This window comes from Panulirus ornatus, chromosome 22 (genome assembly GCF_036320965.1).
Source record: "Panulirus ornatus isolate Po-2019 chromosome 22, ASM3632096v1, whole genome shotgun sequence".
Lineage (NCBI taxonomy): Eukaryota > Metazoa > Arthropoda > Malacostraca > Decapoda > Palinuridae > Panulirus > Panulirus ornatus.
In genome coordinates, this window is record NC_092245.1 from 9,993,583 (window position 1) to 10,013,503 (window position 19,921).

Here is a 19,921-nt window from a genome sequence, read left to right on the forward strand (position 1 = left end):
ATCACCTTGGGTTCCTGTAGTGACTGTGGCGTCACCATGGGTTCCTGTAGTGACTTTGGCCTCACCTTGGGTTCCTGTAGTGACTGTAGCATCACCATGGGTTCCTGTAGTGACTTTGGCATCACCTTGGGTTCCTGTAGTGACTGTGGCGTCACCATGGGTTCCTGTAGTGACTTTGGCATCACCTTGGGTTCCTGTAGTGACTGTGGCGTCATCATGGGTTCCTGTAGTGACTTTGGCATCACCTTGGGTTCCTGTAGTGACTGTGGCATCACCATGGGTTCCTGTAGTGACTATGGCATCACCATAGGTTCCTGTAGTGACTGTGGCATCACCATGGGCTCCTACAGTGACTGTGGCATCACCATGGGCTCCTGTAGTGATTGTGGCATCACCATGGGTTCCTGTAGTGACTGTGGCATCACCACGGGTTCCTACAGTGACTGTGGCACCACCACGGGTTCCTATAGTGATTGTGGCATCACCATGGGTTCCTGTAGTGACTGTGGTGTCACCATGGGTTCCTACAGTGACTGTGGCATCACCATGGGTTCCTGTAGTGACTGTGGCATCACCTTGGGTTCCTACAGTGACTGTGGCATCACCCTGGGTTCCTGTAGTGACTGTGGTGTCACCATGGGTTCCTACAGTGACTGTGGCATCACCATGGGTTCCTGTAGTGACTGTGGCATCACCTTGGGTTCCTACAGAGACTGTGGCATCACCATGGGTTCCTGTAGTGACTGTGGCATCACCTTGGGTTCCTACAGTGACTGTGGCATCACCATGGGCTCCTGTAGTGATTGTGGCATCACCATGGGTTCCTGTAGTGACTGTGGCATCACCATGGGTTCCTGTAGTGACTGTGGTGTCACCATGGGTTCCTACAGTGACTGTGGCATCACCATGGGTTCCTGTAGTGACTGTGGCATCACCATGGGTTCCTGTAGTGACTGTGGTGTCACCATGGGTTCCTACAGTGACTGTGGCATCACCATGGGTTCCTGTAGTGACTGTGGCATCACCATGGGTTCCTGTAGTGACTGTGGTGTCACCATGGGTTCCTACAGTGACTGTGGCATCACCATGGGTTCCTGTAGTGACTGTGGCGTCCCATGGGTTCCTATAGTGACTGTGACATCACCATGGGTTCCTGTAGTGACTGTGGCGTCCCATGGGTTCCTATAGTGACTGTGGCATCACCATGGGTTCCTGTAGTGACTGTGGCATCACCATGGGTTCCTGTAGTGACTGTGGCGTCCCATGGGTTCCTATAGTGACTGTGGCATCACCATGGGTTCCTGTAGTGACTGTGGCATCACCATGGGTTCCTGTAGTGACTGTGGCGTCCCATGGGTTCCTATAGTGACTGTGGCATCACCACGGGTTCCTATAGTGACTGTGGTGTCACTACGGGTCCGTCAATGATATTTAGACTATGCAAAATATATTGCAGAAGATTTCAGTTATTTTCGTTGTTCTTGGATGTTTACCTTATAATTCCACACTTTTAGAATCATAATATAATCATTACATTTCATATGAATTTTTGTACTCATGGAAGGAGATAGTGATTTGTGTTTGAAGTAGGAATAACATTACATGTTTCCCTTGGTTCAGCCAGACTATACAACAGGTAACATTATGATGTATGTTGATGTGGTTAAGAACATAAGCTGACTCGCTCGGTTCTCTCGGTCCAGCCAACGAAAACAGAGAAAGTCGTGAGGGAGCGGCGTAGCCGGAGCCCCAGTCTTCCCTGGCTGTGGTCTGACCCTGATAAGTATGGTAAGGGTTGGTACCGCGTCGACTTCGGTCCAGAGCACGGCACTCAGCTGTGTTACCTGCCCACCTCCAGGGACAGATACAACTTCCTGCAGAGCCACATTCAGGCCCACCCTGCTCCCCGCGCCCCTTACCAACCTACCCGGGCAAGATCCCTCCCACCGCCCAAATACCACAGGCCCAGTGTTGCGGCTTCCTGGGTGAGGAGGACAAGATCCCCGTGGTACACTTACTGGTACTACCCGAGCCTGGGTCCATATTCTGGTAGAGTCTGGAGGCCATGGACGTCAAGCAGGTCCCCAAACCGTCTGGCCAGATCTATCAGTCCTCCCATCCGCCTCTCGACCACCGTAAGTCTGTCAACATCACCCCCCTGAACTCTTCTATGGTAACTCTCACACCACTCCCCTTGGCTTACTCTCTCACCACTCCCAGTGGCTTAGTCTCCCACCACTCCCTCTGGCTTACTCTCCCACCACACTCACTCTGACTTACTCTCCCACCACACTCACTCTAGCTTACTCTCCTTCCACACTTCCCTTGCCTTACTTTCCCGCCACACTCCTCTGGTTTACTCCATCACCATACACCCCCTGGATTACTCTCTCACCACACTCGTCTGGCTTACTCTCCCACCACACTCCCCCTGGCTTACTCTCCCACTACACTCACTCTGGCTTACTCTCCCACTACTCCCCTTGCCTCACTCTCCTACCAAACTCCCCCTAGCTTACTCACTCACCACACTCTTCGTAGCTTACTCTCCCACCACATCCTCTGGCTTACTTTCCCACCACACTCCTATGGCTTACTTTCCCACCACACTCCCCATGGCTTACTCTCAAACCACACTCCACTTGCCTTACTCTCCCACAACACTCCCCCTACCTTACTCTCCCACCACACTCCCCCTGGCTTACTCTCCCACCACACTCCCCCTGGCTTACTCTCCCACCACACTCCCCCTGGCTTACTCTCCCACCACACTCCCCTTGCCTTACTCTCCCATTACAATTACTGGCTTATTCTCCCACCACACTCCTCTGGCATACTCTCTCACCACACTGGCCCTGGCTTACTCCTCCACCACACTCCCCCTGGCTTACTCCTCCACCACACTCCCCCTGGCTTACTCTCCCATCACTCCCCCTGGTTCACTCTCCCATCACTCCCCCTGGCTTACACTTCCACCAGACTCCCCCTGTCTTATTCTCCCACCACACTCACTATGGGTTACTTTCCCACCACACTTTGGCCTACTCTCCCACCACACTCACTCTTGTTTGCTCTCCCACCACACCCACCCTGGCTTACTCTCCCACCACACTCACTGTGACTTACTCTCCCACCACTCCCCCTAGCTTATTCTCCCACCACACTCCCCCTGGTGTACTCTCCCACCACACTAACTCTGGCTTACTCTCCCACCACACCCACTCTGGCTTACTTTCCCACCACAATCCTCCTGGCTTACCCTCCCAACACTCTTCCTGGCTTACTCTCCCACCACACTTCCCATGGCTTACTCTCCCACCACACTCCCCGTGGCTTACTCTCCAACCACACTTCCCATGGCTTACTCTCCTACTACACTCCTCATGGCTTACTCTCCCACACTCTCCCTGGCTTACTCTCCCACCACTGCCACTGATTTACTCTCCCACCACTGTCCCTGACATACTCTTCCACCATTGCCCCTGATTTACTCTCCCACCACTGTCCCTAACATACTCTCCCATCACACTTCCCCTGGCTTACTTTCCCATCACTCCCCGTCTTACTCTCCCCCACACTCTCCCTGGCTTACTCTCCCACCACACTCCCTGGCTTACTCTCCCACCACACTCCCCCTGGCTTACTCCCCCACCACATTCTCCCTGGCTTACTTTCCCACTGATTCACTCTCCCACCACTCCTCCTGGATTATTCTCCTACCACCTCCCCCTGTCTTACTATCCCAACACACTCTGGTATACTCCCCACCACACTCCCCCTGGCTTACTTTCCCATCACACTCCCTCTGGCTTCCTCTCACACCACTCACCCTGGCTTACTCTCCCATCACACTCCCTCTGGCTTCCTCTCCCGCCACACTCACCTTGGCTTACTCTCCCACCACACTTCCCCTGGCTTACTCTCCCACCACATTCCCCCTGGTTTACTCTCCCACCACACTCCCCCTGGCTTACTCTCCCACCACACTTCCCCTGGCTTACTCTCCCACCACACTTCCCTTGGCTTACTCTCCCACCACACTTCCCTTGGCTTACTCTCCCACCACATTCCCCCTGGCTTACTGTCCCACCACAATCCTCCTGGCTTACTGTCCCTCCACACCTGGTCTACACTCCCACTACATTCATCCTGGCTTACTCTCCCACCACACTCAACCTGGCTTATTCTCCCGCCACACTCCCATGGCTTACTCTCCCAACAGACTCCCCCTGGCTTACTCTCCCACCACGTTCCCCGACTTACTCTTCCACCACAGTCCATCACACCCCTGGGTTACTTTCCCAACAGACTCCCCCTGGCTTACTCTCCCACCACATTCCCCTGACTTACTCTTCCACCACAGTCCATCACACTCCCCTGGGTTACTCTCCCACCACACTTCCCTGGTTTACTTTCCCACCACATTCATCCTGGCTTACTCTTCCACCACACCCCTCTGGCTTACTCTCCCACCACACTCCCCTGGCGCACTCTTCCACCACACACCCCCTGGCTTACTCTCCCACCACACTCTTCTGGCTTACTTTCCCCTACACTTCCTCTGGCTTACTCTACCTCCACACTCCCCCTGGCTTACTCTCCCACCACATTTGCCCTGGCTTACTCCCATTACACTCCTGGCTTACTCTCCCACCAAACTCTCCCTGGCTTACTCTCCCACCACACTCCCCCTGGCTTACTCTCCCACCACACTCAATCTGGCTTACTCTCACACCACACACCCCTATCTTACTTTTCCACCACGCTCTCCTGGCTTCCTCTTCCACCACAGTTCTGGCTTATTCTTCCACCACATTCCCCTGGCTTACTCTACCACCACACTCCCGTGGTTTACTCTTCCACCACATTCCTACTGGTTTACTCTCCCACCACATTCCCCTGGCTTACTCTATCCCTACCCCCCCCCCCCCGTCTTACTCTCCCTCCACATTCCCTTGTCTTACTCTCCTTCCACGCTCCCCTGGCCTACTCTCCCACCACACTCCCCTGGCTTACTCTACCACCACATTCCTCCTGACTTACACTCATTCCACACTCCCCTGGCTTACTCTTCCACCACACCCCTTGGAGTACTGCCCTACAACACTCCTGGTTCACTCTCCTACCACATCCCCTGGATTACTGTTCCACAACACTCCTGATTAACTCTCCCACCACACATCCCCTGGATTACTGTCCCACACCACTCTCCTGGCTTACTCTCCCGCCACAGTCCTCCTGGATTACTCTCCCACCATATTCACCCGGGCTTACTCTCCCACCACACTCCCCCTGGCTTACTCTCCCACCTGTTATCCTGCCTTCATGAACCAGTAAAACTAGCGAGAATGAAGGAACCTGTTATCTTGCCTTCATGAACCAGTAACACAAGCGGGAATAAAGGAACCTGTTATCCTGCCTTCATGAACCAGTAACCCTGGCGGGAAGGAAGGAACCTGTTATCCTGCCTTCATGAACCAGTAACACTAGCGGGAAGGAAGGAACCTGTTATCCTGCCTTCATGAACCAGTAACACTAGCGGGAAGGAAGGAACCTGTTATCCTGCCTTCATGAACCAGTAACACTAGCGGGAAGGAAGGAACCTGTTATCCTGCCTTCAGGAACCAGTAACACTAGCGGGAAGGAAGGAACCTGTTATCCTGCCTTCATGACCCAGTAACACTAGCGGGAAGGAAGGAACCTGTTATCCTGCCTTCATCAACCAGTAACACTAGCGGGAAGGAAGGAACATGTTATCCTGCCTTCATGAACCAGTAACACTAGCGGGAAGGAAGGAACCTGTTATCCTGCCTTCATCAATCAGTAACACTAGCGGGAAGGAAGGGACCCGTTATCCTGCCTTCATGAACCAGTAACACTAGCGGGAAGGAAGGAACCTCTTATCCTGCCTTCATGAACCAGTAACACTAGCGGGAAGGAAGGATCTTGTTATCCTGCCTTCATGAACCAGTAACACTAGCGGGAAGGAAGGATCTTGTTATCCTGCCTTCATGAACCAGTAACACTAGCGGGAAGGAAGTAACCTGTTATCCTGCCTTCATCAACCAGTAACACTAGCGGGAAGGAAGGAACCTGTTATCCTGCCTTCATGACCCAGTAACACTAGCGGGAAGGAAGGAACCTGTTATCCTGCCTTCATGAACCAGTAACACTAGCGGGAAGGAAGGAACCTGTTATCCTGCCTTCATGAACCAGTAACACTAGCGGGAAGGAAGGAACCCGTTATCCCGCCTTCATCAACCAGTAACACTAGTGGATCATAATCAGTTGTTTTGACCAGGTGACAACCCCTGTCCTGCTTGGTCCCCAGGTGCTGACACCTTAGGGTCCCCTTATGGCTGACATCTGCTAGGTCTCTTTGGCATTAAGACTTACAGCAACACCAGGATGCCGACATTTGCTGGCTTCCCGAGTGCTTGACACCTACGGTGTCCGGCCGTTGCTGACATTTGAGGAGTTCTGCGTGTGCTGACACATGCTGTATCCTACGGTTGCTGACAAATAAGGACTCTCCCCTGGTGATAGCACCTGTGTGGTTCCCGGATGCTGGACACTTGTACGGCTCCCTAGGTGTTGGTGTTGACACCTACAGGTCCCCAATTGTCCTCACCTTCAGGGTCTGCAGGCGGTGTCACTTGCGAGGTCCCCGGATGCTGCCGCCTGCGGGATCCCCAAGCGCTGCCACCTGCAGAGCCCCCGGGTGATGACACCTGTAGGATCCCCAAGTGCTGTCACCTACAGAGTCCCCGAGTGCTGCCACCTGCAGGGTCTCCAAGTGCTGGCACTTGCAGGGTCCCCAAGTGCTGAGACCTGCGGGGTTCCCGAGTACTGAGACCTGCGGGGTTCCCGTGTGCTGAGACCTGCAGGGTCCCCAAGTGCTGACACCTGCGGGGGTCCCCGAGTGCTGACACCAGCGGGGTTCCCGAATGCTGACACCTGCAGGGTCCCCAAGTGCGGACACCTGCGGGGTCCCCAAGTGCTGCCACCTACAGGGTCCCACGGTGTTTTCAACACCGGGATCCCCAAGTGCAGGGTTCCCGAGTGCTGAGACCTGCAGGGTCCCCAAGAGCTGTCACCTGCAGGATCCCCAAGTCCAGTCACCTAAACGTTTCTCAAGTGCTGTCACCTGCAGGGTCCCCAAGTCCTGTCACCTTCAGGATCTCAGGGTGCTGTCACCTGCAGGGTCCAAAGTGCTGTCACCTGCAGGGTCCCCAAGTGCTTTCACTTACAAGGTCCCAAAGAGCTGTCATATGAAGGGTCCCAAGTGCTGTCACCTGCAAGGTCAAGTAGTGCCACCTGCAGGGTTCCCAAGTGCTGTCACCCGCAGGGTCCTAAGGTACTGCAACCTGAAGGCTTCTCAAGTACTGTCACCTACAGGATCCCCAAGTGCTGTCACTAGCAGCAGGGTTCCCAGGGGCTGGCACCAGCAGGGTCCTCAAGTGCTGTCACCTGCAGGGTCCCCAAGTGTTGTCACCTATGGGGTCCCCAAGTGCTATCACTTGCAGGGTTCCCACGGGCTGGCACCTGCAGGGTTCTCAGGTGCCGTTACCAGCAGGGTCCCCAGGTGCTGTTACCTGCAGGGTCCCCAAGTGCTTTCACCTTCATGGTCTTAGGGTGCTGTCACCTGCAGAGTCCTCAATTGCTGTCACCTGCAGAGTCCACAAGTGCTGTCACTTGCCGGGTCCCCACGTGCTGTCACTTGCCGGGTCCAAAAGATGTCACCTGCAGGGTCCCAGGGTGATGCCACCTGCAGGGTCCTCCAGTGCTGTCACCTGCAGGGTCCCAGGGTGATGCCACCTGCAGGGTCCTCCAGTGCTGTCACCTGCAGGATCCTTAAGTGGTCACCTGCAGGGTTCCCAAGTGCTGTCACCTGCATGGTTCCAGGATGCTGCCATCTGCAGGGTCTCAGGGTGCTGTCACCTGCAGGGTCCCCCAGTGGTCACCATCAGGGTCCCCAAGCGGTCATCTGCAGGGTCCCCAAGTGCTGTCACTTGCAGGATCCCCAGATGCTGTCACCTGTATGGTCCCAGGGTGCTGTCACCTGCAGAGTCTCCCAGTGATGTCAACTGCAGGGTCCCCAAGTGCTGTCACCTGCAGTGACCCAGGGTGCTTCTACCTGCAGTGTCCTCAGTGCCGTCAACCGCAGAGTCCCCAATGTTGTCACCTGCAGGGTCCCCGAGTGCTGTCATCTGCAGGGTTCGCAAAGTGCTGTCCCTAGTGTCCTAAGGTGCTGTCACCCGCAGGATCCCCAAATGCTGTCACCTACAGGGTCCCCATGTGCTGTCACCTACAGGGTCCCAAGTACTGTCAACTGCAGGGTCCCCAAATGCTGTCACCTGCAGGGTCTTCAAGCGCTGTCACCCATCAAGTGCGGTCACCTTGTGCCAGGTCCCCAAGTGCGGTCACCTTGTGCCAGGTCCCCAAGTGCGGTCACCTTGTGCCAGGTCCCCAAGTGCGGTCACCTTGTGCCAGGTTCCCAAGTGCGGTCACCTTGTGCCAGATCCCCAAGTGCTGTCACCTATGGGATCCCCATCCCAAGTGCTGTCACCTGCGGGGTCCCAGGGTGCTGTCAACGGCAGGGTCCCCAAATGCTGTCACCTGCAGCGTACTCAAGTGATGTCACCTGCAGGGTCCCCAAATGCTGTCACCTGCAGCGTACTCATGTGATGTCACCTGCAGGGTCCTAAATGCTGTCACCTGCAGCGTACTCAAGTGATGTCACCTGCAGGGTCCCCAAATGCTGTCATCTGCAGCGTACTCAAGTGATGTCACCTGCAGGGTCCCCAAATGCTGTCACCTGCAGCGTGCTCAAGTGATGTCACCTGCAGGGTCCCCAAATGCTGTCACCTGAAGGGTCCTCAAATGCTGTCACCTGAAGGGTCCTCAAGTGCTGTCACCTGCAGGGTCCCCAAGTGCTGTCACCTGCAGGGTCCCCAAGTGCTGTCACCTGCAGGAACCCAAGTGCTGTCATCTATGGGGTCCCCAAGTGCAGTCAACTGCAAGGTCCCAGGGTGCTATTAACGGCAGGGTCCCCATGTGCTGTCACCTACAGGGTTCCAAGTGCTGTCATCTGCAGGGTCCTCAAGTGCTGTCATCTGCAGGGTCCTCAAGTGCTGTCACCTATGGGATCACCAAGTGCTGTTACCTGCAGGGTCCCTAAGTCCTGTCACCTGCAAGGCGTCCAAGTCCTGTCAGCTGCAGGATCCCCAAGTGTTGTCACTTGCAGGGTCCCCTAGTGCTGTGACCTGCAGGGTTCTCAAGTGCTGTCACCAGCAGGGTTCCCAAGTGCTGTGACCTGCAGGGTCCTCATGTGCTGGTACCTGTAGGGTCCCAGGGTGCTGTGACCTGCAGGGTCTTCAAGTGCTGCCATCTGTAGGGTCCCCAAGTGTTGTCACCTGCAGGGTCTTCAAGTGCTGCCATCTGTAGGGTCCCCAAGTGTTGTCACCTGCAGGGTTCTCAAGTGCTGCCATCTGTAGGGTCCCCAAGTGTTGTCACCTGCAGGGTTCTCAAGTGCTGCCATCTGTAGGGTCCCCAAGTGTTGTCACCTGCAGGGTTCTCAAGTGCTGCCATCTGTAGGGTCCCCAAGTGTTGTCACCTGCAGGATTCTCAAGTGCTGCCATCTGTAGGGTCCCCAAGTGTTGTCACCTGCAGGGTTCTCAAGTGCTGCCATCTGTAGGGTCCCCAAGTGTTGTCACCTGCAGGGTTCTCAAGTGCTGCCATCTGTAGGGTCCCCAAGTGTTGTCACCTGCAGGGTTCTCAAGTGCTGCCATCTGTAGGGTCCCCAAGTGTTGTCCCCTGCAGGGTCCCAAGGTGCTGTCACCTGCAGTGTCCCAGGGTGGTGTCACCTGCAGTGTCCCAGGGTGGTGTCACCTGCAGTGTCCCAGGGTGGTGTACCTGCAGTGTCCCGCGGGTGGTGTCACCTGCAGGGTCCCAAGGTGCTGTCACCTGCAGTGTCCCAGGGTGGTGTCACCTGCGGTGTCCCAGGGTGGTGTACCTGCAGTGTCCCAGGGTGGTGTACCTGCAGTGTCCCAGGGTGGTGTCACCTGCGGGTCCCAGGTGGTGTACCTGCAGTGTCCCAGGGTGGTGTCACCTGCAGGGTTCCTAAGTGCTGCTACCTGCAGGGTCCCAGGGTGCTGTCACCTGCGGGTCCCCAGGTGCTACCACAAGAGTCGTGTTCTAAGGCTTGGAATCACAACTACTACTGTCGTTCAGTCGTATAAGAAAACTTTATGTATATCGATCATAATTACTAACACTGACATCTGCAGATAAGTGAAAAAGATACAATCTTCATTCATTACCATAAAAGAATGAAAACAAAATGCTCTGGATTAGAATGTTTAACAGAGAATGTGTGAAATTCTATACCCTAAATTTTATAAATCATGTGGCATGACCTTTTCAAAATTCAGTTGAGTGGCTTAATACAAGGTATGGTAGATCCACAACATGCTGTCACACACTCTTCTTACTTAACTCGTATATTTTAAGAATAATGTCTATCGAATTTGATTTCTTAACGTAGATTAAAGGAAGGGTTCAATTCCCTCAATATATCTACTGAAAAATAATGATGCTCTGCCAATCATAATCAAATAATAAAAAGAATCAAGGCAGGCAACTCCAATGATGGCTTCTAGCAGTGACTATCTGACGATCAGTTTAGATCTGCAACAGTGATTGCCAAGTCTGTTCCAGCCACCAGTGATGGTCTGCAGTAGTGACTGTATCCAACCACCAGTGATGGTCTGCAGTAGTGACTGTATCCAACCACCAGTGATGGTTTGCACTAGTGACTGTAACCAACCACCAGTGATGGTCTGCAGTAGTGACTGTATCCAACCACCAGTGATGGTTAGCACTAGTGACTGTAACCAACCACCAGTGATGGTCTGCAGTAGTGACTGTATCCAACCACCAGTGATGGTCTGCAGTAGTGACTGTATCCAACCACCAGTGATGGTTTGCACTAGTGACTGTAACCAACCACCAGTGATGGTCTGCAGTAGTGACTGTATCCAACCACCAGTGATGGTTAGCACTAGTGACTGTAACCAACCACCAGTGATGGTCTGCAGTAGTGACTGTATCCAACCACCAGTGATGGTCTGCAGTAGTGACTGTATCCTACCACCAGTGATGGTTAGCACTAGTGACTGTAACCAACCACCAGTGATGGTCTGCAGTAGTGACTGTATCCAACCACCAGTGATGGTCTGCAGTAGTGACTGTATCCAACCACCAGTGATGGTTTGCACTAGTGACTGTAACCAACCACCAGTGATGGTCTGCAGTAGTGACTGTATCCAGCCACCAGTAATGGTCTGCAGTAGTGACTGTATCCAACCACCAGTGATGGTCTGCAGTAGTGACTGTATCCAACCACCAGTGATGGTCTGCAGTAGTGACTGTATCCAACCACCAGTGATGGTTTGCACTAGTGACTGTAACCAACCACCAGTGATGGTCTGCAGTAGTGACTGTATCCAACCACCAGTGATGGTCTGCAGTAGTGACTGTATCCAACCACCAGTGATGGTCTGCAGTAGTGACTGTATCCAACCACCAGTGATGGTTTGCACTAGTGACTGTAACCAACCACCAGTGATGGTCTGCAGTAGTGACTGTATCCAACCACCAGTTATGGTTTGCAGTAGTGACTGTATCCAGCCACCAGTAATGGTCTGCAGTACTGACTGTACCAACCACCAGTGATGGTCTGCAGTAGTGATTGTATCCAACCACCGGTGATGGTCTGCAGTAGTGATTGTAACCAACCACCAGTGATGGTCTGCAGTACTGACTGTACCAACTACCAGTGATGGTCTGCAGTAGTGACTGTATCCAACCACCAGTGATGGTCTGCAGTACTGACTGTACCAACCACCAGTGATGGTCTGCAGTAGTGATTGTATCCAACCACCAGTGATGGTCTGCAGTAGTGACTGTAACCAACCACCAGTGATAGTCTGCAGTAGTGACTGTATCCAACCACCAGTGATGGTCTGCGTAGTGACTGTATCCAACCACCAGTGATGGTCTGCAGTACTGACTGTACCAACCACCAGTGATGGTCTGCAGTAGTGATTGTATCCAACCACCAGTGATGGTCTGCAGTAGTGACTGTAACCAACCACCAGTGATAGTCTGCAGTAGTGACTGTATCCAACCACCAGTGATGGTCTGCAGTACTGACTGTACCAACCACCAGTGATGGTCTGCAGTAGTGACTGTATCCAGCCACCAGTAATGGTCTGCAGTACTTACTGTACCAACTGATGGTCTGCAGTACTGACTGTACCAACCACCAGTGATGGTCTGCAGTAGTGATTGTATCCAGCCACCAGTAATGGTCTGCAGTACTGACTGTACCAACCACCAGTGATGGTCTGCAGTAGTGATTGTATCCAACCACCGGTGATGGTCTGCAGTAGTGACTGTAACCAACCACCAGTGATGGTCTGCAGTACTGACTGTACCAACCACCAGTGATGGTCTGCAGTAGTGATTGTATCCAACCACCAGTGATGGTCTGCAGTACTGACTACCAACCACCAGTGATGGTCTGCAGTAGTGACTGTATCCAACCACCAGTGATGGTCTGCGTAGTGACTGTATCCAACCACCAGTGATGGTCTGCAGTAGTGACTGTATCCAACCACCAGTGATGGTCTGCAGTAGTGACTGTATCCAACCACCAGTGATGGTCTGCAGTAGTGACTGTATCCAACCACCAGTGATGGTCTGCAGTAGTGACTGTAACCGGCTGCCAATAATCGACAGTTAGCCTAATTCTATGACTTTTTTCGTTTCTGAAGTGCTGACTGGGTCCTCACATCAGGTGACAATTGGATCCTCACACCAAGAGGTGTCACTTGGGTCCTCACATCAGATGACCCAAATGTTACTTCCTGATGACCACTTCCCACGGATTCCCAGACTAAAAGAGGAAAGGGGGGGGGGGGGGTTCTGGAAATCCTCCCTTTCAGTTTTTACTTTTCCATAAGGAACAGAGAAGGGGGCGAAGTGAAGATTTCCCCTCTTAGGCTCAATCCTCTGTTCTTAACGCTACCTCGCTAATGCGGGAAATGGCGAATAGTTTGAAAGAAAAGAAGAAAATATATATATATATATATATATATATATATATATATATATATATATATATATATATATATATATATCCCTGGGGATAGGGGAGAAAGAATGCTTCCCACGTATTCCCTGGGTGTCGTAGAAGGCGACTAAAAGGGAAGGGAGCGGGGGGCTGGAAATTCTCACCTCTCTCTTTTTTTTTTTTTTTTTCCGAAAGAAGAAACAGAGAAGGGGGCCAGGTGAGGATATTCCCTCAAAGTCCCAGTCCTCATCCTATGTTCTTAACGCTACCTCGCTAATGCGGGAAATGGCGTTTAGTATAATATATATATATATATATATATATATATATATATATATATATATATATATATATATATATATATATATATATACACTTGTTCGCTGTCATCCATTCCCGACGCCATCCGCCCCACAAGATACTGCATAAATGCATGAAAGAAAAGAAAAAAAAATAACACATTCTTCTCCCCACACCTGATCGCCGCCCCCTGCGTCATCGAGGTGGCGCCAGGAAACACACGAAGACATGCCACATCCGCTTACATCCATACACGAGCAGTCATGTGTAATACAATGAAACCACAGCTCCCTATCCACATCCAGGCCCCACACACCTTTCCATGCTTTACCCCAGACGTTCCACATCCCCTGGTTCAGTCCAATGACAGCACCTCGACCCCAGTATACCACATCGTTCAAATTCACTCTATTCCGTGCAGGTATATATATATATATATATATATATATATATATATATATATATATATATATATATATATATATATATATATATATATATATATATATATATATATATATATATATATATATATATATATATATATATATATATATATATATATATATATATATATATATATATATATATATATATATATATATATATATATATATATATATATATATATATATATATATATATATATATATATATATATATATATTTTCCTGGCATAAAAGGATGATCCTTGAGAACATAACTGCAACCCTTATCCTGACCTGTTTACATTTAGGAGACGTACACATGGCCCCACTCGTCGTACTCAGCCTCCAACACCTACAATCCTGAGAGTACAGAGGTGCGGGAGGAACGACCATCTCCTGCACCCACTTACTACAGACCGTCGGCAACCACGCAGCTTATCCTTAACCGCGTGGCGCTTAGCACTCCCAGGAGCTGGGTACCGGCGGTAAGATGTACCTGATACCACAACCGCTCTTAACTAAAGCTTCACGACTCTATTCTACAACACTAGTCTCAATTCTACCTACAAAAGGTTCCACTTTACTCATTCTATACTTAAATCTACCTACATGAGGCTCCACTCTACCTATACTAGGCTTCATTCAACCCACAAAAAGTTCCAATCTATGTTCCCTAAGCTCCATTATTTCTACACCATGCTCCACTCTACCTACATTAGGCTTGACTCTAACGACACTAGGCTCCACTACCTACACTAGGCCCCAGTAGATCTACATCCAGTAGGCTTCACTCTATCTACAGCATGTACCACTCTACCTACATTAGGCTCCACTCTACCTACACTGATCCAATCTACTTACACTAAGCTCCACTCTAACTGCATTAGGTCCCACTCTAACAACACTAGGCTACATTCAACCTATACTAGGTTCCACTTTACCTACACTAGGCTATACTAAACCTACATTTGGCTACACTATACCTAGAGTAGGCTTCAATCTATCAACGGTAAACTCCACTCTACCTAAACTAGCTCCATTTTCTTAGCCAAGCGTCAAATTTACTTACGCTAAGCTCCATTTTGCTTATAATGGGTTCCACTAACCCTACATGAGGCTCCACTCTGCCTGTACCAGGTTCTATTCACACTAAGCTCCACTCTACCTATACAAGTCTCCAATCTACCTGTACTAGGCTCCAGTCTACCTACACTAGGAGACAATCTACTTACACGAGGCTCCATTCTACATTAGGCCCTACCCTACCCACACGATACTCCACTTTACCTACGCTAGGCTCCACTCTACCATCATTAGGCTTCACTCTGCCTACCTATTAGGCCTTACTCTACCTCCATTAGGATTCACTCTAACTACATTAGACTCCATTCTAGCTACATTATGTCTCACTTTCCCTACATTAGGCTTAATTTTACCTATACTAAGCTCCACTACACGAAGCCCAATCTTCCTACACTAGGCTCCACTCTACCTCCATTAGGTTCCACTCTACCTACGCTGGACTCCACTCTCCGTACAGGATGCCCATTCCACCTACGCTATGCTCCACTTTACCTAAAGTAGGCTTCAGTAGCACTATGCCAGGTTTCACCCTCCAGTCTATCTATATACTGTTACTGTCAATAAGACATTAAATGCGCTACAATGTTTTTTTCTACTTTTGTTTTATAGGCTGCCAGCCACCAATGTTTGCTGTACCACGTCATGAGATACGCTATTATTGTACTATAATGCTAATAACTAATTCACGTTGCCTGCCGCATCACTCCCTCGCAATGCTCATTTTCGGCAATCTGCTCTATATTTTCAGTAAGTACAAAATACATTTTCTTCTCGAATCTAAAGCACTTGGTTTCTTATCCAAACTTGTATGATGATACAGCGTTTGTTCATTTAAAGATTCCAGTCATGCTAGACTTACACAAACATCTTATGAAAATATTTAATACCGTAACTACAGAATAACTGTCTGTTACCATATACTTACTATTGTTACTGCTGAATGATACTGTCATTATCAAATAATTACTGTAATTATCAACTACCACTGTGACTATCATCTGCTATTGCCACTATCAACTACCACCGTCACTATCATCTGCTACTGTCACTATCAACTACCATCTACCATCGTCACAATCATCTGCTACTGTCACTATCAACTACCATCGTCACTATCATCTGCTACTGCCACTATCAACTACCATCGTCACTATCATCTGCTACTGCCACTATTAACTACCATCGTTACTATCATCTGCTATTGCCATTATCAACTACCATCGTCACTATCATCTCCTACTGCCACTATCAACTACCATCGTCACTATCATCTGCTACTGCCACTATCAACTACCATCGTCACTATCATCTGCTACTGCCACTATCAACTACCATCGTCACTATCATCTGCTACTGCCACTATTAACTACCATCGTCACTATCATCTGCTATTGCCGCAACCAACTACCATCGTCACTATCATCTGCTACTGCTACTATCAACTACCATCGTCACTATCATCTGCTATTGCAGCTACCAACTACCATCGTCACTATCATCTGCTACTGCTACTATCAACTACCATCGTCACTATCATCTGCTACTGCCACTATCAACTACCATCGCCACTATCATTTGCTACTGTCACTATCAACTACCATCGTCACTATCATCTGCTATTGCCACTATCAACTACCAATGTCACTATCATCTGCTACTGCCACTATCAACTAACATCTTCACTATCATCTGCTACGGCCACTATCAACTACCATCGTCACTATCATCTGCTACTGCCACTATCAACTACCATCGTCACTATCATCTGCTACTGCCACTATTAACTACCATCGTCACTATCATCTGCTATTGCCGCTACCAACTACCATCGTCACAATCATCTGCTACTGCTACTATCAACTACCATCGTCACTATCATCTGCTATTGCCACTATCAACTACCATCGTCACTATCATCTGCTACTGTCACTATCAACTACCATCGTCACTATCATCTGCTACTGCCACTATCAACTACCATCGTCACTATCATCTGCTACTGTCACTATCAACTACCATCGTCACTATCATCTGCTACTGCCACTATCAACTACCATCGTCGCTATCATCTGCTACTGTCACTATCAACTACCATCGTCACTATCATCTGCTACTGCCACTATCAACTACCATCGTCACTATCATCTGCTATTGCCACTATCAACTACCATCTTCACTATCATCTGCTACTGCCGCTATCAACTACCAATGTCACTATCATCTGCTACTGCCACTATCAACTACCAATGTCACTATCATCTGCTACTGCTACTATCAACTACCATCGTCACTATCATTTGCTACTGCCACTATCAACTACCATCATCACTATCATCTGCTACTGCCACTATCAACTACCAATGTCACTATCATCTGCTACTGCTATCAACTACCATCGTCACTATCATCTGCTACTGTCACTATCAACTACCATCGCCACTATCATCTGCTACTGCCACTATCAACTACCATCGTCACTATCATCTGCTACTGCCACTATCATCTACCATCGTCACTATCATCTGCTACTGCCACTATCATCTACCATCGTCACTATCATCTGCTACTGCCACTATCAACTACCATCGTCACTATCATCTGCTACTGCCACTATCAACTACCATCGTCACTATCATCTGCTACTATCACTATCAACTACCATCGTCACAATCATCTGCTACTGCCACTATCATCTACCATCGTCACTATCATGTGCTACTGTAACTATCAACTACCATCGTCACTATCATCTACTGCCACTATCAACATCCACAACTACTATCACTTGCTTCTACCACTATCATTTATTGCCACCATCAGTTGGTACTGTCGCTATCAACTGCTACTGCTACGATCAACTGCTAGTGTCGCTATCAACTGCTAGTGTCACTATCAATTGCTAGTGTCACTATCAACTGCTAGTGTAACTATCAACTGCTAGTGTCACAATCAACTGCTAGTGTCACAATCAACTGCAACTGTCGCTATCAACTGCTAGTGTCACTATCAACTGCTAGTGTCACTATCAACTGCTACTGTCGCTATCAACTGCTAGTGTCACTATCAATTGCCAGTGTCACTATCAACTGCTAGTGTAACTATCAACTGCTAGTGTCACAATCAACTGCTAGTGTCACAATCAACTGCTACTGTCGCTATCAACTGCTAGTGTCACTATCAACTGCTACTGTCGCTATCAACTACTACTGTCGCTATCAACTGCTAGTGTCACTATCAACTGCTAGTGTAACTATCAACTGCTAGTGTCACAATCAACTGCTAGTGTCAAGTACTTCTGTATTAACGTGTAATGAAGTCGTGAATAATAAGAACGTACCGAGAGTAAACAGTGTACAATGATGTACGTATTCAATGTGTCACAGGTTAAGAGATAACCTCATTATGCCATCATACTGCTCTTGCCAACATCAAATGAATAATGATAATAACAATAATAATGATAATAATAATAATAATAGCAATAATAATAATAATAATAATAATAATAATAATAATAATAATAATAATAATGATAATAATAATAATAATAATAATAATAATAATAATCTTTTCCATTCCAAGTCATGGTGTATTTATGAGTTCTGGAATGTTCTTCCTTATCCCATTATTATCTTCCACTTGCACTGATCCACTATCTTACTTACTTACTGTACCACTGATCCACTCTCTTACTTTACTTACTGTACCACTGATCCACTCTCTCTTACTTTACTTACTGTACTATTGATCCACTCTCATACTTTACTTACTGTACTATTGATCCACTCTCACTTTACTTATTGCACCACTGAGCCACTCTCCTACTTTACTTACTGTACCACTGATCCACTCTCTCTTACTTTACTTAATGTACTACTGATGCACTCTCTTACTTTATTTAAAGTACCACTGATCCACTCTCGCTTACTTTACTTACTGTACCACTGATCCACTTTCTTACTTTACTTACTGTACTATTGATCCACTCTCTTACTTTACTTACTGTACCACTGATCCACTCTCCCTTACTTTCCTTACTGTACCATTGATCCACTCTCAACTTATTGTACCACTGATCCACTCTCTTATTTTACTTACTGTACCACTGATCCACTCTCTCTTACTTACTGTACCACTGATCCACTCTCTTACTTTACTTACTGTACCACTGATCCACTCTCTCTTACTTTACTTACTGTATCACTGATCCACTCTCTTACTTTACTTACTGTACCACAATTCCAATCTTTCTTACTTTACTTACTGTACTACTGATCCACTCTCTCTTACTTTACCTACTGTATCACTGATCCACTCTCTCTTACTTTACTTACTGTACCACTGATCCACTCTCTCTAACTTTACTTACTGTACCACTGATGCAATCTCTCTTACTTTACTTACTGTACCACTGATCCACTCTCTCTTACTTTACTTACTGTACCACTGATCCACTCTCTCTTACTTTACTTACTGTACCACTGATCCACTCTCTTACTTTACTTACTGTACTATTGATCCACTCTCGCTTACTTTACTTACTGTACCACTGATCCACTCTCTCTTACTTCACTTACTATACCACTGCTCCACTCTCTTACTTTACTTACTGTACTATTGATCCACTCTCACTTTACTTATTGTACCACTGATCCACTCTCTTACCTTACTTACTGTACCACTGATCCACTCTCTCTTACTTTACTTACTGTACCACTGATCCACTCTCTTACTTTACTTAATGTATCACTGGTCCACTCTCTCTTACTTTACTTACTGTACCACTGATCCACTCTCTTACTTTACTTACTGTACCACTGATCCACCCTCTTTTACTTTACTTACTGTACCACTGATCCACTGTCTCTTACTTTACTTACTGTACCACTGATCCACTCTCTCTTACTTTATTTTACCACTGATCCACTCTCTCTTACTTTGCTTACTGTACCATTGATCCACTCTCTCTCAC

General features: G+C 48.6%; 1 protein-coding gene across 50 annotated transcripts in view; it reads left to right on the plus strand.

Annotated features, from left to right (window-relative positions):
* LOC139756531 (uncharacterized) overlaps window positions 1-19,921 on the plus strand; it is a 143,979-nt gene that overhangs the window by 42,564 nt on the left and 81,494 nt on the right. For 48 of the 50 annotated variants that reach the window (XM_071676027.1, XM_071676028.1, XM_071676042.1 and 45 more), the window contains one exon: window positions 1,704-2,135. The exons of the other annotated variants lie outside the window; for them this stretch is intronic. In XM_071676027.1, the coding sequence (XP_071532128.1) occupies window positions 1,704-2,135 (432 nt within the window). The remainder of the gene's footprint in view (window positions 1-1,703; window positions 2,136-19,921) is intronic. 50 annotated transcript variants of the gene reach the window in all.